Source organism: Phacochoerus africanus, chromosome 8, assembly GCF_016906955.1.
Source record: "Phacochoerus africanus isolate WHEZ1 chromosome 8, ROS_Pafr_v1, whole genome shotgun sequence".
Classification (NCBI taxonomy): domain Eukaryota; kingdom Metazoa; phylum Chordata; class Mammalia; order Artiodactyla; family Suidae; genus Phacochoerus; species Phacochoerus africanus.
The window spans coordinates 107,787,811-107,812,463 of record NC_062551.1 but is presented as its reverse complement, the minus strand read 5'-3'; the positions used below and the strand labels follow the sequence as shown (position 1 = coordinate 107,812,463).

Here is a 24,653-nt window from a genome sequence, read left to right as displayed (position 1 = left end):
ATGTCCAGTGATTTGGGGACCAGGGAGGAGGATCCCTGACATGCACTCCTGGGTTGTTTTGGAGCCTGGGGCGACTGGAGCTCAGTAAAGAATTTATTGCTTGTTTTTGCTCTGTGTATCTCAAGTTCTGGGCTCCTTTAGTCAGCGGAGGTTAAAAGAAAAAGGGTGCTGTCCTCTGTGGGGTGGGTGAATTCCTCCAGGCCCTGGATTGGTTTGCGACCCCCTAACAGCCCCCAAGAGCTGCTGGTGAATGTTTGTTACCCGGGGAAGAGTTGGAGCAGCCCTGTTGTTCCTGTCCTCTCTGTTTCTGCTCTTCTTCCTCCAGACCATGGAGATGTTGTTTCTGTTTAGCTCAGAATCTTCTAGTACCGTATTTTCCCACATTGGGTGCAGTGTTCCAGGTGGGAGCCGGGTCATCTCTGTGTGTGTCATCCTTTCTGTACGGAAGGGATAAGGGTCCCCACTGGGGGGCAGTGGAGTCAAGGTTGGCTTTGCCTTTGGACTCTGCTGAGGTGGGTTCCACCAAGAAGAGCAAAAACATAAGAGATAACAAAGGATCTAAAGATGGGAGCCAATGCTTTGTACACAGACATCATGTGTTCATTAAAACAATGCCATCTGGGGAGTTCCCGTCGTGGCTCAGTGGTTAACGAATCCGACTAGGAACCATGAGGTTGAGGGTTTGATCCCTAGCCTTGCTCAGTGGGTTAAAGATCTGGCATTGCCGTGAGCTGTGGTGTAGGTCGCAGACACGGCTCGGATCCCACGTTGCTGTTTCTGTGGTGTAGGCCTGTGGCTACAGCTCCGATTGGACCCCTAGCCTGGGAACCTCCATGTGCCACAGGTGCGGCCCTAGAAAAGGCAAAAAGACAAAAAACAAACAAACAAAAAACAAACAAAAAAAACAATGCCATCTGGGTTGTTCATCACACATGGACACTTAAGACAGCCTTCACAGCAAAACACATTTCGCTTGCCAGCGCTACACTTTAAAAAAAAAATTGAGATACAACTGACATATAACATTGTATTCATTTCAGGTATGTGCAAGTGGGTTTTTTTTTCCTTAATTCTATGGCTGTACCCTTGGCATATGGAAGTTCCTGGGCCAGGGATTGAATTTGGGCTGCAACTGTGGCAACGCTAGATTCTTTAACCCACTGAGCGAGGTCAGGAATCGAACCTGCGTCCTCATGGATACTAGTCAGAGTCGTTGCCACTGAGCTACAACGAGAACTCCTGCTTACTTTGTAACTGAAAGTTGGTACCTTCTGAGTTCTTCACTTTTTTTTCTTTCTTTTTTTTTTTTTTTGCTTTTTAGGGCCAAACCTGTGGCACATGGAAGTTTACAGACTAGGGGTTTGAATCAGAGCTGAAACTACAGGCCTACACCACAGCCACAGCAACATCAGATCGGAGCTGCATCTGTGACCTGCACCACAGCTCAGGGCAATACTGGGTCCTTAACCCACTGAGTGAGGTCAGGTATTGAAACCACATCCTCATGGATACTGGTCAGGTTTGTTACCTCTGAGCCACAACGGGAACTCCTGAGTGCTTCATTTTTAAAAAGTATGTTTATTCTTCATGCTGGAGTAAAAAAAACATTGTAATTTGTCCTCAATTAGCAAAATAATCCTTCTGTAATATCTAGAATTAATCTATTGTCATTCCTGACCATTTTCCCTATCACATATAGGAAAATCTATGCTTCTCCCTGCTAGAACTTTCTTCCCAAGTGCCAAGGACTAATTCTCTTTAACTAATAAAAAGGTAGAGCCCAGGAGTTCCCACCGTGGTGCCATGGGTTAAGAATCTGATTGCAGCTGCTCCTGTGTGGAGGCTCGAGTTCAATCCCTGGCTTGGTGCAGTGAGTTAAAGGATCTGACCAATGCAGCTGCCACGTTGGTCACAGCTGTGACTCAGATTCAATCCCTGGCACAGGAACTTAATATACCATGGGTGCAGCCATTTAAAAAAAAAGAAAAAGGTAGAGTCTACACTAGAATTTCTTCATTTCAGGGAGTTTTATATGCTAAGTTCAGATTTCCCCAATCTTCCCTTTTTTCCTTCTCTCCAGGGGTGGAGTCCAATGTCCCTTCTCCTTTTTTCTGTTTCCTAATTTACACATCATACCAGAGAATTTATAGCACTGCTCAGAGTCAGAGCTGGATTAATGAAAGGAAAATTTAAAGAGACAGACTGGAATAGAGATTGAACAAGAGCTTAATTTCTTTTCCTACAGAGGGTACATCAATTTCTCTCTCTCGCTTTCACTTTCCTGGTGTGTCAGGTATTTGAAGGCTCAGGCCTGGCATCATTTTGTTTTTCTGTGGGTAAACATAATTCTAATGGTGAGGGTGGTAAAACTACACAGCCAGAGCACTTTGCCGAAGTGACTCAGCCCCGAACCTCTGAGTCATCCTTCATTCGGTCCAAGCAGAAAAAGCCTCAATAAATAGTGAAGTGCAGCAAGTTGTTAAGCCCCCGATGAACTCACTCATAATTTATATGCCTCTTGATATAACTGTTTAATTTTAAAGGGAACAAAAAAGAGTTTTTAAAGACTAATTATGTCTCTTTACTTTCATACAGAAAACTTCATCTGCAAAGATCTGTAGGTAAGTTGAAAAAAAAAAAACAAACCCAAAAACTCCACAAAGCTCTAAAATAGATTTAACCTAATTTTAAACTTTGATGATGAACCATCTGTTGATGATTCTCACTTGAGAGTTGACAGAGGAATTTATTGCAAACACTTGTATGTCCCTATTTTGTGTCTTATTCTAAAATTTACTTTTTTTTTGAAATATTTTATTCCTAAGGGGAAAACAACCCGTACTAGATTTCAGCCATTGATGCCCAAAACGTCACTAAGTGTTGTGCAATACTGATGAAGAATGAAAATGGGAAAAATGAAAATGACCTAAAGTTTAAAAAATAACATGTACAGTTTATGGGGTTTTTAAGATTTCCCATGATGGAAAAGGCACCAGCCCATGAGCCCACTCTGCTGTGCCTCACTTTCCCTTGCTGAAACATCAACAGGGCTGGACCCTCTGGCGGGTCCCTGTCCCCTGCTGTGCTAGTTCTGACCTGGGTGCCTAGTTGTCTGACTTCTTACCTCCTGGGCAATAGCTGTGAAGAAGCTTGGTCTCGTAGATAGAAGACCAGCAGAGATGCTTTGATACATGGATTTAGGACTTTTTGTTTCAGATATTCCTGGGCTTTCATCCAAGCTCCTTTTTTGCTTTTATTACAGGCTGCTACTTGAAGGAGAAAAAAAACAGTCGGGACTCATTCTCTTGTTTAAAAGATTAGCAGGTGTTAAAGAGAGGCATTAAAACCCATTCATGCCTGATGTAATCAGGTGTTGCTCAAAGCCAAGTTTGATGGGAAAGGGCGGGGGTGCGCGTCTCACACCTGGGTGTCCCCTCAGCCTCAGGGGGTCCTCTGTTTGAAGGAATCTAACAGTCCTTGCCTGTGGCTGGGGAAGCATCCTACATCCTATAAAGCCTTCTTTCTGCTGCAGGCAGACACAAAAGCCCTGAGGGTTCTCCTGTCCCCCACCTATGACCTTGGACCTTTGTATTGCTGTGCAGCCCCAGAACCTTCCCTGACAACCACCTTCCATGCCCCCAGCGTGTGCCTCTGAGTCCACTGGCCATCGGGTGCCAGGGAGACTCCGTTGTGTGTGTGCCTGGACTGTTGGCGAGGCTCTAGGAGTAGGGCGGGCTGGAGTGGAGAACCTTCCTAAGCTTCAGGATCTCCTGTGTGGTCCTGCCCTTCCCAAGGCCCCCAGCCCCAGCTCCCAGGCTTTCTCCTGCCAGTCCTCCTGCCTTGGGCCAGCTGCCATGCTAGCCTGTTACGTGTGATGACAACAGTGAGGGCTATCGGGGGTAGGGTTGTGGACAGAATTGAATAGCCAGTGGACTTGGGATATGGATGTCACGTTGTTGTGTACTACATCTATGTGTGTAAGTAGTAGAGAATTCAGTATGTATATGGAATGTATATTGGTTGTGACGTCATATAATAAAGTTCCCTAGGGAGTTCCCGATGTGGCTCATCAGCTTAAGGAGCTGATGTCGTTTTTGTGGCAGTCAGGGTTTGATTCCTAGGGCCGGGAACTTCCATATGTTGTGAATGTGGCCAAAAAAAAAAAGTGCCCTAAAAGTGAAGATGCTCTCTTCACTGCCTCCGTTCATGCTGGTGACCCTTTGCTGTTTGCCGCCTAAGGGAATGGTCAGTAGTGAAGAGGCCCAACCCGTGTACGTTGTTGCGTCATAACATGGAAAGAGGAGGGGAGGGCATGTGATCGTTTGGGTGTTATGTTTTCCGATGCCTTCTTTTAGAAGGAGAGAATGATGGGGAAAGGCTAGAGGCCACGGTATTTGGGGGTAGGAAACCCATAGGCCGTATAAAACCCCACTGATTTCTAAGCCCCAAGTAGCTCCAAATCAACTTTCCAATGAATGAGAAAATGTGAAAATAGCCGTGATTGGCAGTGTTACCTTTTTGTGCAAGAATTTGATAAAAACCTTTTATTATGGAAATTTCTAAACAGACGTAAAAGTAGACAGAATAGTATCATGAAGCGCTTAGACTTACCACCCAGGTGCAACAGTTTTAAACCTAAGGCTCCACCCAGTGCTGTATCTGTGGCACCTTAGCCTTTCATTCATAAATATTTTGGTATGTATGAGAGATTTTTTTCTAATGAAATTTTTATTTTGGAAAAAAATTGAAACCTATAGAAAAGTTGCCAGAATATCACAATGAACTCCTGTATACCTTATATCTAAATTCACTCATTGGGAGTTTCTGTTGTGGCTCAGCGGAAACGAACCCAAATAGGATCCATGAGGATGTGGGGTTCGATCCCTGGCCTCGCTCAGTGAGTTAAGGATCTGGCGTTGCCACGAGCTGTGGTATAGGTTTCAAAGGTGGCTCAGATCCTGTGTTGCTATGGCTGTGGTGTAGGCTGGCGGCCGCAGCTCTCACAATTCTAATTCAAACCCCTAGCCTGGAAACTTCCGTATGCCACAGGTGTGGCCCTAAAAAAAAAAAATGCATTCATTGATAAGATTTTTTGCATTTACTTTCTTTCTCTCCCCATACATACATACTACATATCTATCCCGTAAAATATATGACCATATTTATTTTTTATTACTCTTATTTGTTTCTGAACCATTTGAGAATAATTTGCAGGGATTATGATGCTCCCCATAAATACTTCAAAGTGTATCTCCTAAAAATAACAAACTCTTGTATAACCACAGTGTGATAATGACATTTAGAAAATTAACATCTGAAACAATTCTGTTGCATAATATTGAGTCCATGTTCAAATTTGTTGAATTATCCCAATATGGTTTTTTATAGTCATTGCTTCTCTCAAAGATGTCATGTCTCTTTTGTATCCTTTAATCAAGAACTGTTCCTCAGCTTTTCATTGCCTTCAGATTTTTGAATAGTATAAGCCCGCTGTTTTGTGGAATGTCCCTGAATTTGAATTTGTCTCAGTGAGTGTTTCCTCATGATTCCGTTGAGGTTGTCGCATGTTTGGCAGGAATAGCAGATGAGTGACGCTGTGCGCATCTCATTGCCTCATATCAGGAGGTACATGATCTGTCCCACTATTGGAGATGATGGGATCATTTGGATAAGGCAATAAGATTGTAATGTGCTTTCCACGGTGTTTTCCTATTGCTAAACTTATTGTCTGATTGTCCAATTTACCATGAGTGTATTTTGGGGGATCTATAGTTTAAAAAATCTCCTTTTATATATACTGTTTTTCTCGAGTGAGCCAGCTCTGGTTTTGCTCCAGTCCTGCAAATGCCTGTCTCTGGGAAGGTGGTTAGCTGAACCCCAGGGAAGAAGGCACTGCTGCTCCGGTGACAGCAGAGCACATAATCAAAAGCTACATGGGGAGTTCCTCATCGTGGTGTAGCAGAAATGAATCCAACTAGGAACCATGAGGTTGCGGGTTCGATCCCTGCCCTTGCTCAGTGGGTTAAGCATCCGGCGTTGCCATGAGCTGTGGTGTAGGTCACAGATGCGGCTTGGATCTGGTGCTGCTGTGGCTGTGGTGTAGGCCAGCAGCTGTAGCTCTGATTGGACCTCTAGCCTGGGAACCTCCATATGTCATGGGTGTGGCCCTAAAAAGCAAAAAAAAAAAAAACCGAAAAAACAAAAATCCCTACATGGGAAATGGGGTTTCCAGGATGAACAGGGGGTTGTGTATTTCAACCTCCGAGCTCTCTGGGACCCCTTTGATGTTGAGAAGCTAAGCTGCGTGTTTTATCTCCTCTCCTCAGCGCCCTCTTCCTCCTGGCCGCCGCAGGGTGCCTGCCCTTCAATGACTCTCAGGTAAGTTCAGGTAGACTTTCTTTGCCTCCCAAGTATCTCTGAAGCCTGCTTGGATGAACAGAAGTTCCGAGTCCTTCCTTTGAGAAGCGGATAAGCCTGGCCTCGGCAAAGGCATGGGGAAGCAAGCTTTCGGCCACGTGTTTGCCTTGTCTCAAGGCTGCGGCAGGGTGGCCTTCAGCTCAGGCCTCTGGGGTCCTGATGGGGGCAATCTGCCCTCCGTATAGGCTTGGAGAACCTGCTATCCCCAACTACCCCAGCCTCACATACTGAAGCGAAGCTGATTTTTTTTCTCTCCTCCCAAGGGCCCATCTGCACCGTGATTTTCCCTTTGTTATCCTGAGTGTGTCTTTCTTAGGCATTAAAGACCTACCCCCATCTCCGGGAGTCATCTCATTGTGGGCTCTTTTTTTCCTTCCTTTTTTTCCCCAGCATTTATCAAGTCCCCATCAAGTGTCAGGCACCGAGCCAGGCTCTGGGGACACAAAGGGGAATTGCCATTGTCCAGGCAGGAGCCTAGTCAGAGCGAAGGGGAGGGGCAGAGGGAAAGCAGATAATTATAACATGGAGAGGCCAGGGCTCCATCCGGGGAGGTGTGGGACCCTGGGAGGCGTCTGGGAAGAATGGAAGGCTCAGAGCAGGAATAGCTAACAATTACAGGGAGCTTGCTGTGTGCCAGGCTCCGTGCCAATGCTTTATGTGCCTTATTTTATTTAATCTCACAACAATTCCACAAGGGTAGCAGCTGTTATTATTTCCATTTCATAGCTAAAGAATAGCGAAGCCCTAAAGGTCACCAGCCAATGAATAAGTGGGGATTTTAGAAAGTAACCCAGACCTTTCTGAGGCTGGAGCCAGGCTCTGCTTCCTGGACCTAAGTCTTGAAGGGTAAGGAGTGAGCCAGGAGAAGAAGGTAGGTGCAGACAGAGTCCTGAAAGTGTCAGGTGTCCTGCGATTCAGCTTTATTGAGCACCTACTATGTGCGCACTCCTAGGCTAATTCCTGCCCTCCTGGAATTGATGATCTAAGGTGGGGTGAGACAGACAGATCGTAAGTAAAATAGAATGTGTCAGATGCGATAAATGGAAAAAACGAGGAAAGGAAGAAGCAGGGGAGCTCCTTGACTGAGTTGGTGGCCAGGGGAGGTGTTTGTGTTGGGGGAGGTGCCAGATTTCTTTTTCTGGGTGGGGGGCAGGCAATGGATGGGACTAGTTGGGTTGACAGAGGCTTGTTGTAAGGATTCTTGTGTGCCTGAGTTTGGATTTCATCCTGAGGTTCCTGGGGGGCTGTTGGATGATTTTAAGCAATAGGTGACACCATCAGATCTGCCTTTTAGTGATGCAGTGCTGGGGAGCACGGGGTGGGGGGCAGGGTGGGAGGGAAAGAGGTGCTGGAGGCAGAGCGCCCTGTTAGGAAGAAGTCGTAGGCAACAGGGTGAGAAATAAGGAAGGACTGGCCCAGGGCCCCAGAGTCCTGGCTAACACTGTGCATTGATACTTAGGGTTTCTTAGCACCACCCTGGATCCTTTTCATCTGTACTAATAGCCCTTTTTTTTTTTTTTAAATCCTGTGTTACAGTATGACCCAGATGGATATTTCTGGGCAGTAATTCACTTTTTCTGTGTAGGTAAGTTTTCAAGTAATTCTTATTTAAACAGTCAAGGCTTACTATAAATAATACGTTTCAATTCTTTTTTTTTTTTTTTGTCTTTTTGGGATTCTACCCGAGGCATATGGAGGTGCCCAGGCTAGGGGTCGACTTGGAGCTTTAGCTGCTGGCTTACACCACAGCCACAGCAATACTGGATCCTTAACCCACTGAGCGAGGCCCACTGATCCATGCATCCTCAGGGATACTAGTTGGGTTCGTTAACCGCTGAGCCCCAGTGGGAACTCCTAGATCTTATCATATATCTAGTTTTCAGTGATCTTGGACAATAGGAAGATTAAATCTAAGGAGTCAAGGTTAAAATTAAATGGGCATTTTTCTGGTTTGATTTTCCTGTTTTGGAGTATTCCTGAAACGTTTCCAGTTCCCATAGTGTCTCCCCTTTCTCATGACAAACATTAATGAACCCCTCCTCATCCCTGGCTCTGCTTGCTCACATCTGCCTCATGCAGGGCTGGTTGGCCTTCTCTAAAAGTGGTGGGAAGAGATCCAGAAGTTTGTGTCAAAACCCTCTTTTTCAGCATTACACCCCCCAAAAAAAATTTTTTTAAACAAGGTGAAATAAAAGGATCTACTTTATTTCAGATCCTGTGTTCACTGTTTTCTATCTGTAGTCTTAGGTGGAAAACTGTACCCTGACTTTGTGACACAGGGTTTGGATGTTTCTCTTTCTCATGCACACCATCAAGGAACCCCACTTCCTGTGAAGTGTATCTTCTGTGGACCACGAGCCCTCTCAGCCCAGCCCTCTCCCTGTGAACTGCATGGTGGGGGTTGGGGGTGGATCCATCCAGGGCGCATCCTTGAAACTCTTCAGAGCGCAGTTGATCGCCCCCCCATTGGCCACTCAGGTGACCCTCACGGGGAAAAGATGGCACAGGTCGCCCCCTCCGCAGAATGCCACGTGCCAGTGACTTGTGCTTCTTCCTTTCCAGGGGCTTATAAGATACTACAGAAATCCCAGAAACCCACCACCTTAAGGTAAACTTTTAAAGTTGGTGAGTTGATGTTTGGTTAAAGGAAAGGGGTGAGACCCAAGCAAGGTATTGTGGGTTTCTTTCATCAGCGCAACTCCGTGAGTCCAGGGTGCAGTGAGGGCGGCAGGTCCAGCTTCTGAAGCCTTTTCTTGGGCGATTCTAGGCCGGGTCCCCTGTACCCAAAGTGGGCCAGCCACCAGCAACATGGGAGGAGCCTGGAAGTCTCTTTCCTCTTCCTTCAGGGGTGGCCATTTAGATGACAAAAATTATGTGACCGGCTGCTTTGGGCCCAAGTTCACTTCCTTCAGCTCAGAGGCACAAGTCTTTATTCTTGTTTCTCCAGCCCTGCTTTCTTTTTTTATGGCCACCCCCACAGCATGTGGAAGTTCCTGGGCCAGGCATTGAATCTGAGCTGCAGCTGCGACCTACCCCCCAGCTGTGGCAACACCAGATCCTTTAACCCACTGTGCTGGTCCAGGATTGAACCCGTGCCTCTGCAGCAACCTGAGCTGCTGCAGTTGAATTCTTAACCAGCTGTGCCACAGCAGGAACTCCTCCAACTGCTTCTTCTTCTTTTTTTTTTTTTGCTTTTTAGGGCCACACTCACGGCATATGGAGGTTCCCCGGCTAGGGGTCCAGTCAGAGCTACAGCTGTTGGCCTACACCACAGCCACAGCAACACGGGATCCATGCCGAGTCTGTGACCTATACCACAGCTCACGGCAACGCCAGATCCTTAGCCCACTGAGCGAAGCCAGGGATCAAACCCTCAGCCTCATGGTTCCTAGTCGGATTTGTTTCTGCTGCGCCACAACAGCAACTCCCGCTTCTTAACTCAGACCCAGAAGTCTCCACCATCACTGTTCTGGGGTAGAATGAGGCCTTTGTTCAGAGCAGTCTGTGGATAGAGTTGGTAAATATAAATGAAAAAAAAAGAGTTCAGGCCTTGACTGGGCTGGAGCTGCCAGTTCAGAGTCCTCAGTTGGTCAGCTGGTCTCTAGGTTTGGGGCCCCCTGAGGCCCACACAGAAAAGATCTGAAGGGACTGACTCCTGGGAGAAGTTTATATACTCTCAGGGGCTATAGCACCATTTTTTTCTTTGATGAGTTGTTTTTTTTTTTTTTTTTGGTCTTTTTGTCTTTTCTAGGGCCGCACTGGTGGCATATGGAGATTCCCAGGCTAGGGGTCCCGTCGGAGCTGTAGCCACCGGGCCGGCCTACACCAGAGCCTCAGCAATGTGGGATCTGAGCTGTGTCTGCGACTTACACCACAGTTCATGGCAACGCTGGGTGCTTAACCCACTGAGTGAGGCCAGGGATCAAACCCATGACCTCATGGTTCCCAGTCAGATTCGTTAACCACTGAGCCACAACGGTAATTCCTGACTAGTGTTTTTGAAATAAGAAGCCAATAGAGTTGTTAGATAAAATACAGGATACCCAGTTAAATTTGAGTGTCAGATAAGAAGTGAATAATTCTTTTTAGTTTAAATATGTCCCATGCAATATTTGGGATATACTTACACTAAAACATTATTCTTTACCTGAAATTCAAATTTATTTGGGTGTCTGTATTTTAACTTCTCAAACATGGTAGCCCTAGAAGCTAGTCCAGTGACCTGAGAGAGCTGACACTGCTTTTAAAGTGGCACATGTACACATAGGAAATAATCGGCCACAAATAGAAATGTATGTGATAGTATTAACCTAGGAAATGTTTTTAAGAAACAAGCCAGGCAATGGTTTTGAGTATAAAGTACTCTTCATACTATTTATTGATAATTTATAAATGTAGTAACTTGTTCATAGATTTAATTTATTAATAGAGGAAAATAACTTCTGTGTATGTAAATATGTATATTTATTATTTCACATATTTAACTTTTTTTTTTCTTATTCCTTAGTGACATTGACCAGCAGTACTTAAACTATCTATTCAGGTAAAATATAATTAACATTTTCAAAGAATAATTCATATTGTTCTAGAGCTAATGGATTTTTTTCCCTTTCTTTCTTCTTCTTCTTCTTCTTTTTTTTTTTTTCCGCTTTTTAGGACCACACCTGCAGCATATGGAAGTTCCCAGGCCAGGGGTTGAATCAGAGCTACAACTGCCAGCCTACATCACAGCCACAGCAACACCAGATCTGAGCCTCGTCTGCAAACCACACCACAGCTCATGGCAATGCTGGATTCTTAACCCCCTGATGGAGGCCAAGGATCAAACCCAAATCCTCATGGATACTAGTCAGGTTTGTTACCACTGAGCCACAATGGGAACTCCAATTTTTATTTTCCAATAGTATTTTGATGGGGAGATCTGAGCCAGGGTGCCTGCCAGTGGGGCAAGTGGAATAATTGATGAGATGATCAGAATTGAGGAAACTAAATAGTAGTCATGCCTTTAGGCCAGGCAAGAAGGGCTTCCGTCCAGCCCCACACTTCGTGGGCTATGCCTCTTCCCAGGGGATACTGAGCTGTAGGCTAAGTGCCTACACTCTACCTTCTAGATGGGACCCTGGAATCCCCTCCCGATGTGGATTCCAAGGCCTCGCTTTTTTTTTTTAATTACTCAATGAATTTATTACATTTATAGTTGTACAATGATCATAAAAATCCAATTTCATAGTATTTTCATCCCACACCCCCAGCGCATCCCCCCACCCCCCGAACTGTCTCCTTTGGAAACCGTAAGTTTTTCAAAGTCTGGGAGTCAGTATCTGTTCTGCAAAGAAGTTCATTGTGTTCTTTTTTCAGACTCCACATGTCAGTGATAGCGTTTGATGTTGGTGTCTCATTGTCTGACTGACTTCACTTAGCATGATAATTTCTAGGTCCATCCAAGTTGCTAAAAATGCCGGTATTTCGTTCCTTTTAATGTCAAGGCCTCCCTTGATCTGTCTTCCTAACTCATTCCTAGACCCAGTGGGTGTCCAAAGAAAGGCTGTTAAGTGGGACGGGTGTGGATGGAGGGTGGGTTTGTAGGCCGAGGTGTCCACACACATGTGTCCTGTTGTATGAGGTCCTTGGGGTGGAGGATGCTGGCTGGGGTGGAAAGAGAAGAGGATGCATTGAGGGCCGGGAGCCAGAGGGTATCTCCCTATGCCACTACCTTCTGATAAAGAAGCTCCAAGGACTCCAGTTAATTCTAAAAAATTAATCTGGACTTTGGGTTGTTTTGAAGGTTTCCTTAAGGTAGGAGGAAATTTGAGGCTTGATTTATAACTTTTTTTTTAAATGATTTTCATTTTTTCCATTATAGTTGGTTTACAGTGTTCTGACAATTTTTTTTTTGTCTTTTTTTTTTAAGGCCACACCTGTGGCCTATAGAGGTTCCCAGGCTAGGTGTCCAATCAGACCTGTAGCTGCTGGCCTATGCCATAGCCACAGCAATGGAGGATCCAAGCTGCATCTGCGACCTACACCAGAGCTCACAGCAACACCGGATCCTTAACCCACTGGGTGAGGCCAGGGATCGAACCTTCATCCTCATGGATGCTAGTCGGGTTTGTTAACCACTGAGCCACGATGAGAACTCCTGATCTGTCAGTTTTCTACTGTACAGCAAAGTGACCCAGTCACACATACATATATTCATTCTTTTTCTCACATTATCCTCTGTCATGCTCCATCACAAGTGACTAGATAGAGTTCCCAGTGCTATACAGCAAGATCTCATTGCTTATCCATTCCAAATGCACTAGTTTGCATCTATTAACCCCAGATTCATGGTCCATCCCCCTGTCTCCCTGATCTGTAATATTTAAGTGTAGTCTGTAGACTTCCATCTGTACCCTTGCCCTAAGCCAAGCAAAGAATAGGACTTGTCTGCTAAGTAAAATAGGGGGGAGCATCCTTGAATTCTAAGCGTCCCAGCCGAGGCGCTGCAGGACCTAATTGAAAAACAGTGAGGTTTGCTGTCTGGAACTCAGCCTTGCCTAATGCACCGTCGGCGCAGAGGACCAAGGTGGTGAGGTGCCTCACAGCATTTGGCCACAGGGATTTCTGGAGGAGGTTGCTCAGCTGAAAACATTCAACATGAGCTGTATTCTCCCCCTGCAGGTAAAGTTCCCAAATAGCTTAATATTTATGAAAACGCCTTTCTGAAGGCAGGATTCAACCCAAACATAGCTGTGGCCTCTTTTGTACTCAGCTGAAAACAGTCATTAGTTCCACTGTGCCCAGACCCACCAGCTGCCTTTTCAAGGAAATGCAGAAGACTCTTGGTGTTTGAAATGTTTCCATGACGTCGGACCACTTTAGACAGTTCTTTTTCCCCCACAGAACTTACAGCCAAGTCATGCAGCAGAGGCACAAGGGGAGGGAAAGATGAGCTGCTGTGACCCCCGCCTAGTTCTCCTGCCCCCTCCTCTCGCAGCTCCTTCACCCGTGGGAGGGTATGCCCTGCTGGGAGCCTGGGGCTGCAGGCTTCCTGGCCAAGTCTGCTGCACACCCCTCTACAGCCACAATTCTGTTTCCAAGTCTTCCTGCAGTACAAGTGATGAAGACGTGCAGATCGGAACCAGGGCTGCGATTCAACTTCCCACAGGCCCCGGGCTCCTGAGATCTGTGGGGCAGCTGTGCTGTGGGTGCCAGCCTGGGGCTCTGCCTGCTGCTGTGATCACCTCAGCCTTTGAGAGGGGCCGGTAGCTGGACAGTTCTCTGCTTGGCCACATCCTCCTCTCTTCTTGAGGATGTGTTTGCTCCCCGACCCTGATTTTTGACATTTCTCGTATTGATAGAGGTCTCAGGCCCCAGCGAGAAGGGAAGCAGGAAGGAATAAAGGAGGAAGTTGTCTCTGGGGCCAGAAAAGAAAGGGAACGTCTAAAAATGGTATGGCTTTGATCTGCATTTTTAGGAATTTAGGCAATCTAGAAGGGATAGATATTGTAGGTGGTACACCTAGTGCCATGTGAGCAGACACTAGTCTCTCCTTGTCTATTAAGTAGAAAATTATGGAGTTCCTGTCATGGTGCAGCAAAAACAAATCCGACTAGGAACCATGAGGTTGCAGGTTCAATCCCTGGCCCTAGATCTGGCGTTGCTGTGAGCTGTGGTGGCAGACCTGGCTCAGATCCTGTGTTGTTATGGCTGTGGTGTACGCCGGCAGCTGTAGCTCTGATTTGACCCCTAGCCTGGGAATCTCCATATGCCGTGAGAGTGGCCCTAAAAAGCGAAAAAAAAAAAAAAAAAAAAAGAAAGAAAAAAAGAGAAAAAAGAAAATCACTGTAACATTCCTGTTCATACTCCATCCCTTTATTTTGCAGATGAAATTTGTGTGTGTGTGTGTGTGTGTGTGTGTGTGTGTGAGAGAGAGAGAGAGAGAGAGAGAGAGAGAGAGAGAGAGAAAGGGAAATGACAAGTGTTCTTTCCAGGGTATGACTTCATGACAGAGTAAATATATTGGAGTTCAGCCTGTGGAGATTATATTTTCCTCATATTTTCCCATTTTATGCCCTGTGAGCACAGCAGTGCGCTCTCTTCTGTTCCCAGCTGTATGCCCATAACAGAACAGTACCTAGCCCTTACTGGGCACCCAATAAATGTTTGTTGAACTTAAAAATCTGCTATCTGGCATGATATGCTTTTTAGATTAGTATAATTTCTTCAGGAGCTTTTACATATGGCAACATGGTAGTATATACTCTTAGAGCTCTAGGGGGCTTCAAGTTATATTTACCTTTGAACATGTTCCCACCACACACATACCTAGAAGTGATTAATCGAAATTCAGGAAATATATAGAAATGCTATGGGAATTCCCCTTGTGGCTCAGTGGTAAGGAACCCGACTAGTATCCATGAGGATGCAGGTTCGATCCCTGGCCTTGCTCAGTGGGTTAAGGATCTGGCCTTGCTGTGAGCTGTGATGTAGGCTGGCAGCTGCAGCTCTGATTCGACCCTCCATATGCTGTGGGTTTGGCCCTAAGAAGCAAAAACAAAAACAAAGGACTCCTTATATTTGAATAGAAAGTTTCATTCCTAACCTCCAACTAAATGGGCTGCGTACATGGCAGGAGTTTCAGTGAATGACAGAATGAAGGCTGGCTCGGGGCCATGTGAAGGTGCTGTAGGCTGGCACTGGGAGATGGGCAGGCTTACAGAGGATAGGAGGGTGCTAAGCACCTGTATGGCCTGCATCGTCCTTCATGGCATCAACTGCAACTTGGTCCAGGTAGTTTTCAGATGCAAGGTGGGCGGCAAGGGTCGTTTTTGTGGGCTAGTTCCTTGGAAATTTAACTCCCCTTCTATATAGTTGATTTTATGATTTAGCTCACAAATAGACTTAGCTCACTTCAACAGCTAGCTTTTAGGTTGCAGCCTAATTGTCCCTTAGCACCTACGTTGTTGAGCCAGCAGATCCTCTCCGGATTAGCTGAGTGTGATAACCATCAGTGGCATGGCTGACCCCCAGAGGGGCCGATGGGCCCTCAGAGTCCATCTCAGGGGAGAGCCGGCCCTCTTGCCTAAACCTGAGGCATTGCAAGAGATTCTCAGTCTTCATTCCTGACGGGTGAGTTTTAGGCAGAATGAGACCATTCAGTGCCAATAAGTTGCTTTAGGCAGGTCTTTCTCTGAGTAGAACAGGTGGGTGTGGATGTTGTCTTCTCCGTGCCAGGTCGCTTTCCTCACCAGTCTGCTCTCTGTTTTTCAGTGTGGTGTTCCTGGCATTGGCATCTCACCCCACAGGTAACCATAGTTTGTTTGTTTGTCTGTTTGTCTTACGTGCCCATTCAACCCAGGGCTCTGACCCCCGTTATGTCTCTGAGGGACTTTTTTTTTTTTTTAATTAAAAAATATATTTTTTTGCTTTGTAGGGCTGCACCTGTGGCATATGGAGGTTCCCAGGTTAGGAGTTGAATTGGAGCTATAGCTGCCGGCCTACGTCACAGCTACAGCAATGCGGGATCGGAGCCACATCTGTGACCTACACCACAGTTCATGGCAATGCCGGATCCCCAACCCACTGAGCGAGGCCAGGGATTGAACCCACATCCTCATGGATACTAGTTGGATTCATTTCCACTGCACCACAATGGGAACTCCTGAGGGAATTTTTTTAAGAGAATGTGGCTGCCTTCCAGGATGTCCAGCTCAGAGGTTAGGAATGGCCCACATACTTGAAACTGTTCTTAGTATCCCATTATGGATTTATGGCCCATGAACCTATCCTTATTCTTTCTTGAATTTTTTGTCGATGTTTTCATCCAGTGCAATCTTGGATGTACAGAGAGGTTTATTATCTGTTAAATAAACTAATGCTTTGTTCTCTTCTGAAATTCCCTTGTCACGCCTCCAGAATTGCTCTTTAATTCTAGTGCTAAAGATTTGGTAAAGAAGTTCAAATTATCCCTAATTTTCCTTGATATCCTTTTATACCTTTTTTTTTTTTTTTTGCCGTGCCTGTGGTATGTAGAAGTTCCTGTGTCAAATATTGACTCTACACGACAGCAGTGAAAATGCTGGATCCTTAACCCACTGAGCCACTGGGGAACTCCACGTGTACTTTTTTTTTTGGCTGCCCCATGGCATATGGAGTTCCCTGGCCAGTGATCAGATCTGGATCACAATTGCAACCTAAGTCGCAGCTGCAGCAAAGCCAGATCCTTAACCCACTGTGCCAGGCTGGGGATCAAACCTGTGTCCCAGTGCTCCCAAGACACCACCGATCCCGTTGTGCCACAGCGGAAACCGGGCTGCATTACTTCTAAAGCCCCTTCTAATTCCCTGCTGTGCTCCAAACAGCAACCCCTTTTTGTTTGTGCTTTTAGCTGCTTCAGACTGTTCGAACTACTGTCCTCAGGGAACTGTGTCAGTAGTGACTCTGGTCATGTTTCCAGGTTGTACATGACATATCTGAATCAGTGTCTCAGAAGCCTAATTTGAATTATTCTTCTCTGTGACTGCTTCCACCCTTGCCCACACTGAAGCACACCTGCTATTTTCTGTCTGCCCCCACAGCCTGCTCTTGAGTGCCTTCTCCACGATCATCTATTGAAAACCTGTCCTTTGTAAAACAACGAATCATACAAAACCATGGTATTGGCCCTAAACAGTTTCTGACCAGCTGTACTGCTGGGTATCTGCCCTCAAATCCTGCTTTTTACCATTCCTTCATGCAACCAGAGGGTTGCCGCCCAATAGATGTTTCAGAGCCTATGAAACGTCCTCTGCCTTTGAAGTAGGACTTTGTCAAAAACCTTTGGAAAGTACCTGGATCTCCTTGGTTTCTGTGTTCATTTTCTCCTTGAGTGATTTCTGGCAGATTTGGATATTAAATAATCCAAAATTTAAAGATGTCACTCTGGGAGTTCTTGCCGTGACGCAGTGGGTTAAGAATCTTATTGCAGTGGCTTGGGTCACTGCAGAGGCTCGGGTTTGATCCCCAGCCCAGCGCAGAGGGTTAAAGGATCCAGTGTTGTCCCAGCTGCAGTGTAGTGTTATAGCTGTGGCCTGGATTTAGTCCCTGACCTGGGAACTTCCATGTGCCAGGGCCAGGGTTGGGGGAGCCATTAAAAAAAAAAAAAGAATTATTCTGCCTTTAACTAAGAAGTTAAGCTAGTTCATTAGTGACATTCGTGGTGATCAGAGCTGGAAGGAATCTTGGTGACTATCTAAGGTGCTACCACATTTTACAAATGAGGAAATTGAAGCCCAGAGGAGTTAAGTGATGTGATGAAGGTGATGCTGAGGCGGTGAGTAGCAGAGGGAGACTGGAGCTTAGCTGCTGCTTCCCAGCGAGAGGACGCCCCAGAGAAGTAGAGGTCAGGAGTCCTGTGGGCCTGAGTAGCCATCATAGCAGGGCTCCTGCAAAGGCCCCAAAAAGTTGGGTGAGAGCTTGCCCATGAACTGGCGGCAGCCTTCCAGAAGGAGCCAGAGATCCAGCACCAAGTTGAACCTCCCAGGGAAAAGCTGTAAAACCACACCTACTTTTATGTGTATTAAATAATATAAAGGCGCCTTTTTTGTTGTTGTTGCCACACCCTCGCATGTGGAAGTTCCCGGACCAGGAATTGAACTTGCGCTGCAGTTCAAAATGCCCTTCCATTTTCCTGCTAGTTCTGAGGACTGAAATTGGTGAGAGGAAATTTTCTTGATGTTCAAGTATCAATTGTTCTTGACTGTTGTAAGATCGCCCCACACATTTGGCCATGGCAATTTCATGCTCCGTTTTCTTCAGAAAGATGGAATTCACTCCGTCACTCAGAGAGTTAGCAGAATTTTGACTGTGCCCAAGAATGAAGACTTAGCTCAGACTTCTTTGCACAAGCTGCATGTGGATGCTGCAAAACATGTTTCCAACACTTGAACCGCTTACTTTGTGCTTAAAGTGTGCGCTCTGCACTAGATGGTGCAGGAGTATTGTCTTTTGAGGGTTTTTATACATTTTTTAGCTTTTAGGTCTAGTTCTCATGTGGTTGGAACCAGCCAGCTGCATAGTGAAGCATCTTCGGGGTGACTTTTATAGCCCAGTCATTCACATTGGCTGTTTAGAGGTTGGAGTGACCCTCTCTTTTGAAGTAGAAGATGAGGCAGACTGAAGGCATCAGAGGGGGAGCACTGGGAGTCAATTTGAGATTGAGGACCCCCAGAGCCAACTGGAAAGTGTGTAGAACATTCTCTCCAGGGCAAGCAAGAGAGGTTTAGGCCTTTCAGATTGATTCCTTCGTGCTTGTTATTTGCCAGAGATGGTCCTAACACAGCAGAAACGAGTGGTGAGTGTGACGGAGTCCTTGCTCTCAAGGATTCGATGGTTCTAGAAGATGAGACAGTCATGGAATCAATGATGTGAGAAATGTGTGGAGGTTTTAGAAATGGCTCAAAGAGTGAGCTGTTCTCTCTCTTGCTGTCAATCATTTATAGGATCAATTTTTGCTTGTTTGTTTGTTTTTTTGTCTTTTTGCCTTTTCTAGGGCCACTGCCGTGTGGCATATGGAGGTTCCCAGGCTAGGGGTCTAATTGGAGCCATAGCCACCAGCCTATGCCAGAGCCACAGCAATGCGGGATCTGAGCTGCCTCTGCAACCTACACCCCAGCTCACAGCAACGCTGGATCCTTAACCCACTGAGCAAGGGCAGGGACTGAACCTGCAACCTCATGGTTCCTAGTCGGATTCGTTAACCACTGAGCCACGACAGGAACTCCATATAGGATCAATTTTTAAAAGGATTTGGGAAAGGATTGTTATGTAACTGATAAATTCCCTAGAATGGTGATTTTTTTTTTTTTTCCTTTTTCTTCCTCCCTCCCACTCTACCTCTGGTCACTCCACCGCCCTTCAGACCCTTCTGTGACCTGGCTGGGCTATCAAGGTTGGCCCAGCACCAGGAGCCCAGTTCAGCCCGCTTCACACCATCACACCAAGAGGGAGGTTGGGAAAGAGCCAAGAACCAACAGCCACCAAAGCGACTGAGCACATCCTCCCTATGGACATCCTTCACCCGCCTTGACTGGGGGCTGGGGCTGCCCTCTAGGACCCAGTGCTCAGGGTTACCTTGGCTGTAGCTTCTGGGGAAGGGGGGAGCAGGACCCTAGAAGCAGTGGAGTTGTTCATGCTGGGTGCCTGGAACTGATGTTGCTTAGAAGGTCCCTCCACCGGTACAGGTCCCTAGTAGATGACAGTGGTATGCAGTGGAGCCAGGGCAGGAAGAGAACAAAAACTTTTAGCCTTTTGTTGGGCTGCATGAAAACCACATCCTAGGAGATGCACAAACCCACCCAACCAAATAACAATAGTTATGGTAGGAAAACCAAACAACCCTCCAGAGAAATGGAATTCAGATCTTTCCTTCTCAATCAATGGCTGGATCATGTGAGATCATTAAAGTCCGAGGAAGTGTGGTGATGTCGTGTCTTTTGTGCTGAAACTCTTGATTAATACATGCAGTGATGAAGGGTATTCCACTGCCCGTGGAGTGCTGTGGATACTCAGGAAAATCAGATTTTCTTGCTCCAGACCATCCAGGATTGAGAGACACACCCAGGCCCCGGGGTGGGGGGTGGGGGGTGGAAGGTCTGGCACCTCCAGAATCTCAGAAATTCCAGATTTGGAAGGATTAGGCTCTCGGCGGTAGAGATGCTTAATTCCTTTTCTCTGGACATGTTTGGAAGGCTTTCTGCTTTTTTAATCTCCTGACTTCTTGTTTGTGACCAAGTTCAAATTCCAGAGAGGGACGCAGCCAATATGTGTGATTATTCCTTCTTGCACCAAGTGGAACTAAAAGAATGAACTTACTTCACTAGAAATAAATGTACCCTTTGGACCTTAAACTGAAATGAGTATGCATGGGCTGTTGGCCCTTGCTCTGTTTGTGTGGTAATTAAACACAAAAATGAAACGAGATGTCAGAGGCATGCATTCACGATCTTTTTTTAGATAGAAGGCAGAAAAGAATAGAAGAATCCTAAGAAAAGATTCTTTTTGTCTTACGCTATGCTTGGGGCAGGGGTGGCTGCCTGAGCAGGAGGAAGGATCTTAGGGCTTGGGGTGGCTGGTGTGCACAGGACAAATCTCTTAACGTCTCTGAGCTCCAGTTAAAATGAGGATAACAAAGCTTCCCAGAGTTGTTATGAGGATTGAAAGAGACAGAGTTCCCGTTGTGGCTCAGTGGTAAGGAACCTGACTAGTATCCATGAGGATGCTGCTTCGATGCCTGGCCTTGATCACTGGGTTAAAGATCTGGTGTTGCTGTGAGCTGTGGTGTAGGTCACAGATGGGGCTCGGATCCCCCCCTGCTATGGCTGTGGTGTAGGGCAGCAGCTGCAGCTCTGATTCTACCCCTAGCCTGGGAACCTCCATATGCCGCAGGTGTGGGCCCCACCCCCCCCAAAAAGGATTGAAAGAGACAATGTACGGAAGCTTTTAACACAGGTGCCTGCACAGGACAGGCTCTCACTCAATGGGTAGTGTTATCATCATCATATTATTATAATAAGACAATACCAGTGACACAGAAACCCTAGAATGCTGGAGTGAATTCACTGCTCGGGAGCTCAACACATAATTAAGACCCTTGCCTTGGGTTTGGGGACAGCTGGGGGTAGGGCGAGTATGAGCTGTCTGGATCCTCATCTTACCCTTGCTGTACCCTTCAGGTGATCTCCTCAGCGTCCTGGACTTCCCGTTCCTGTCTTTCTACAGATTCCACGGCAGCTGCTGTGCCAGGTAATCCTAACTCATAAAAGCCCTCGCACTGTGGACTTGCATGTTTCTGCACCACCTGCTGTGTCTTCGTGAAGTCCAGGGTCACTGCCCATTATCTGAATGAGTGGCAGAAGAAAGCGCTGGCGGGGGCAGGGAGGAAGCAGCCCACTTCCGCCGGCAGAGGGTTATGAGAACATCCTCAGGTGTCAGGGCCGGCCCGGGACCTGCCACGACCCCTGTCCTGAAGAATTTCCTCAGCCAGGGCTGTGGTTTTCAGACTTGCAGGAGACAGAGAATCCTCCCATGTTTTTCTTTCCTCCACAAGCAGTGCTTAAACGGAACTTCAATATATAAAAAAGAAGGAGTTCCTGTTGTGGCTTAGCAGGTTCAGAACCCAGCATAGTATCCATAAGGATGCAGCTTTAATCCCTGGCCTTGCTCCAAGAGTTAAGGATCCAGCCCTGTCACAAGCTGCGTCATAGACCGCAGAGGTGGCTTGGATCCTGGGTGGCTGTGGCTGTGGTGGGCAGCTGCAACTCTGATTCGACCCCTAAGCTGGGAACTTCCTATGCCACAGGTGCAGCTCTAAAAAGAAATAAAATAAAATAAAAATAATGAAATGGATTCAGTTCAAGGGAAGATTTGGATCCAGAATCACCCTCTCAGCTTCCACCATGGCCTCTATCTTGTTCCTAAATTAGGACAACCTCCAGAAAATTTGGATTGAACTCTCAGATTTTGACAGACAGATTTTGGAAATGACTAGGAGTTGGCTGCACAACAAAGTGATCATTAATATTTGGCTTTGGGAAGTATCAGAGATGTGGACCAATTGGTTGGATACTTTTTTTTGTCTTACTTAGATACACAGAAGTTCATCCCCGCTCCATCTCCTCTTTCCTGCCTCCACCCCTACTTTGCTTGACTTTATTGTGCTGAGAAATGGGAAGCCTTTTTTTTTTTTTGTCTTTTTGCCTTTTCTTGGGCCACTCCTGTGGCATGTGGAGGTTCCCAGGCTAGGGGTCCAATCGGAGCTGTAGCCGCCAACCTATGCCAGAGCCATAGCAACTCGGGATCCGAGCTGCATCTGCGACCTACACCACAGCTCACGGCAATGCCAGATCCTCAACCCACTGAGCAAGGCCAGGGGTCGAACCCACAACCTCATGGTTCCTAGTTGGATTCGTTAACCACTGCGCCACAATCGGAACTCCAAGAAATGGGAAGGCTTCTAAGGACAGTCTCAAAGCAAGGATAGGCTTGAAAGACCAGACTTGGGTTGAATTCCAGCCTTGCTCTTTGCTAACTTGTGTCTTTGGGCGAATTATCCTGGTTTTCCCAAACTTTAGTTTCGTTTTCTCATCTGTACAATAGAAAGATAATACCTCTTTCTTTGGTTGCATGTATTCAATAAGGTAACATAAAACTCTAAGCATTTTGCCCAGCCCAGTAAAGGATGGGCATTATTATTATTATCTGTAAGTAAAATGTCAGTTGATCAAGAGCAATTGCTACATAAAAGCCAGACCTCCTGTTCCCACAGGTAAGAGATTGTACTCTGTAGAGTTGGGATTATTCACCGAGTCCAAAAGCTGATAGGCAGCAAGGTGCTGTTTCATTGCTGTTAGGACAAAAAAAAAGAGAAAAGAAAAAGAAAATCAATATTACAGAGTTTGCTTCTGCATTGGATCCTTTGAATGATTTTTTTTTTAAATCATCCTCAGAAAAGTCTTAGGAAAACACTAACAGAATTCATCTCCTCAATTTCGATCCATTTCACTTGCCCTAGGATTGTGTGGCATGAGTGTCAATGCCACTCTGGTGCCTGCAGGCTTGTTTCCCATTGGGCCTGGGTATTTGGTGGCTTGGGTGACCTCAGTGTGGAGGGAAGGCCAGCAGGTTTGGTTATTTGAAGCAGAACAATACAGTTCACTGCTCAGTGGTGATGGCTTTGTGGGGTGACCTTCTGCCTCCATTTATTTCTGCCCCTTTTATTTTATTTTATTTTATTTTTTTTGTCTTTTGTCTTTTTTGTTGTTGTTGTTGTTGTTGCTATTTCTTGGGCCGCTCCCGCGGCATATGGAGGTTCCCAGGCTAGGGGTTGAATCGGAGCTGTAGCCACCGGCCTATGCCAGAGCCACAGCAACGCAGGATCCGAGCCGCGTCTGCAACCTACACCACAGCTCACAACGCTGGATCGTTAACCCACTGAGCAAGGGCAGGGACCGAACCCGCAACCTCATGGTTCCTAGTCGGATTCGTTAACCACTGCGCCACTACCGGAACTCCTATTTCTACCCCTTTTAATTTGCAACTTTCTTATAACCCAACGTGAAAAATGAGGTTTCTTTTTTTTCTTTCTTTTTCTTTTCTTTTCTTTTTTTTTTTTTTTGTCTTTTTAGGGCCACACCCTTGACATATAGAACTTCCCAGGCTAGGGGTCCAATCGGAGCTGTAGCTGCAGGCCTACGCTACAGCCACGCCAGATCCGAGCCAAGTCTTCCACCTACACTGCAGCTCATGGCAGCGGCAGATCCTTAACCTGCTGATCAAGGCCAGAGATGGAACCCACATCCTCATGGATACTAGTCAGGTTTGTTACCACTGAGCCACAATGGGAGCTCTGAAAGATCAAGGATTTTTTTTTCATTTAAAAGATTTGGGGAGTTCCTGTCCTGGCTCAGTGGTTAACGAATCCGACTAGGAACCATGAGGTAGTGGGTTTGATCCCTAGCCTTGCTCAGTGGGTTCAGGATCCGGCGTTGCCGTGAGCTGTGGTGTAGGTTGCAGATGCAGCTCAGATCTGGCATTGCTGTGGCTGTGGCATATGCCAGCAGCTACAGCTCCAATTAGACCCCTAGACTGGGAGCCTCCATATGCCACGGGTGTGGCCCTAGAAAAGACAAAATAAATAAATAAATAAAAGATTTGGAAATCTTTATTTGAATTGGTTTACCTCTCTATTATGTTTGACCTGGCTCCCGTACCAAGCTTACCCCTTTTAAGAACATCTTGGAGTTCCCTGGTGGTTTAGTGGGTTAAGGATCCGACGTTGTCACTGCAGTGGCTTAGGTTGCTACTGTGGCATGGGTTCAGTCCCTGGCCTAGGAACTTCCACATGCCATGGGCACAGCCACAAAAAAAAAAAAAAAAAAAAGGAACATCTTGGTTTTCCCCACGTCATCTCATGTCTTCCGTGTAACCACATCTCAGACTACGAGCATCCCCTTCAGAGGTTCTGAAGGAACTCAAAAGGGCTCATGGAGGCCTGAGGGGTCAGTGCAGACTCTATCAACAGAGAGCCCCGGGCTCTTTCACTTCTCAGGTCCTCCCAGTGCTTTTAAGACCTGTCTCAACGGTGAGCGGGAGATAAGCTGGGAATGGAAGAGGGCCCATGAGCCATTAGCAATGACTCATCCGAGTTCCTGTTGTGGCTCAGCAGGTTACCAACAGGACTGGTATCCATGAGGACATGGGTTCAATCCCTGGCC

The 24,653-nt window shown here is 46.4% G+C and overlaps 1 protein-coding gene across 4 annotated transcripts in view; it reads left to right on the top strand.

The window, feature by feature from the left end:
* Positions 1-24,653, top strand: part of TMEM241 (transmembrane protein 241) — a 102,955-nt gene that overhangs the window by 39,677 nt on the left and 38,625 nt on the right. For 3 of the 4 annotated variants that reach the window (XR_007136667.1, XR_007136668.1, XM_047793917.1), the window contains exons 6-12: positions 2,596-2,621; positions 6,327-6,378; positions 7,954-8,002; positions 8,980-9,025; positions 10,925-10,960; positions 15,673-15,707; positions 21,114-21,183. Coding sequence is in view for 2 of the 4 variants with exons in the window: in XM_047793917.1 (XP_047649873.1) it covers positions 2,596-2,621; positions 6,327-6,378; positions 7,954-8,002; positions 8,980-9,025; positions 10,925-10,960; positions 15,673-15,707; positions 21,114-21,183 (314 nt within the window). In the remaining 2 variants the exon portion in view is untranslated. Of the gene's footprint in view, positions 1-2,595; positions 2,622-6,326; positions 6,379-7,953; positions 8,003-8,979; positions 9,026-10,924; positions 10,961-15,672; positions 15,708-19,300; positions 19,860-21,113; positions 21,184-24,653 lie in introns of those variants that run through there. The other variant, XM_047793918.1, reaches the window with a different exon arrangement.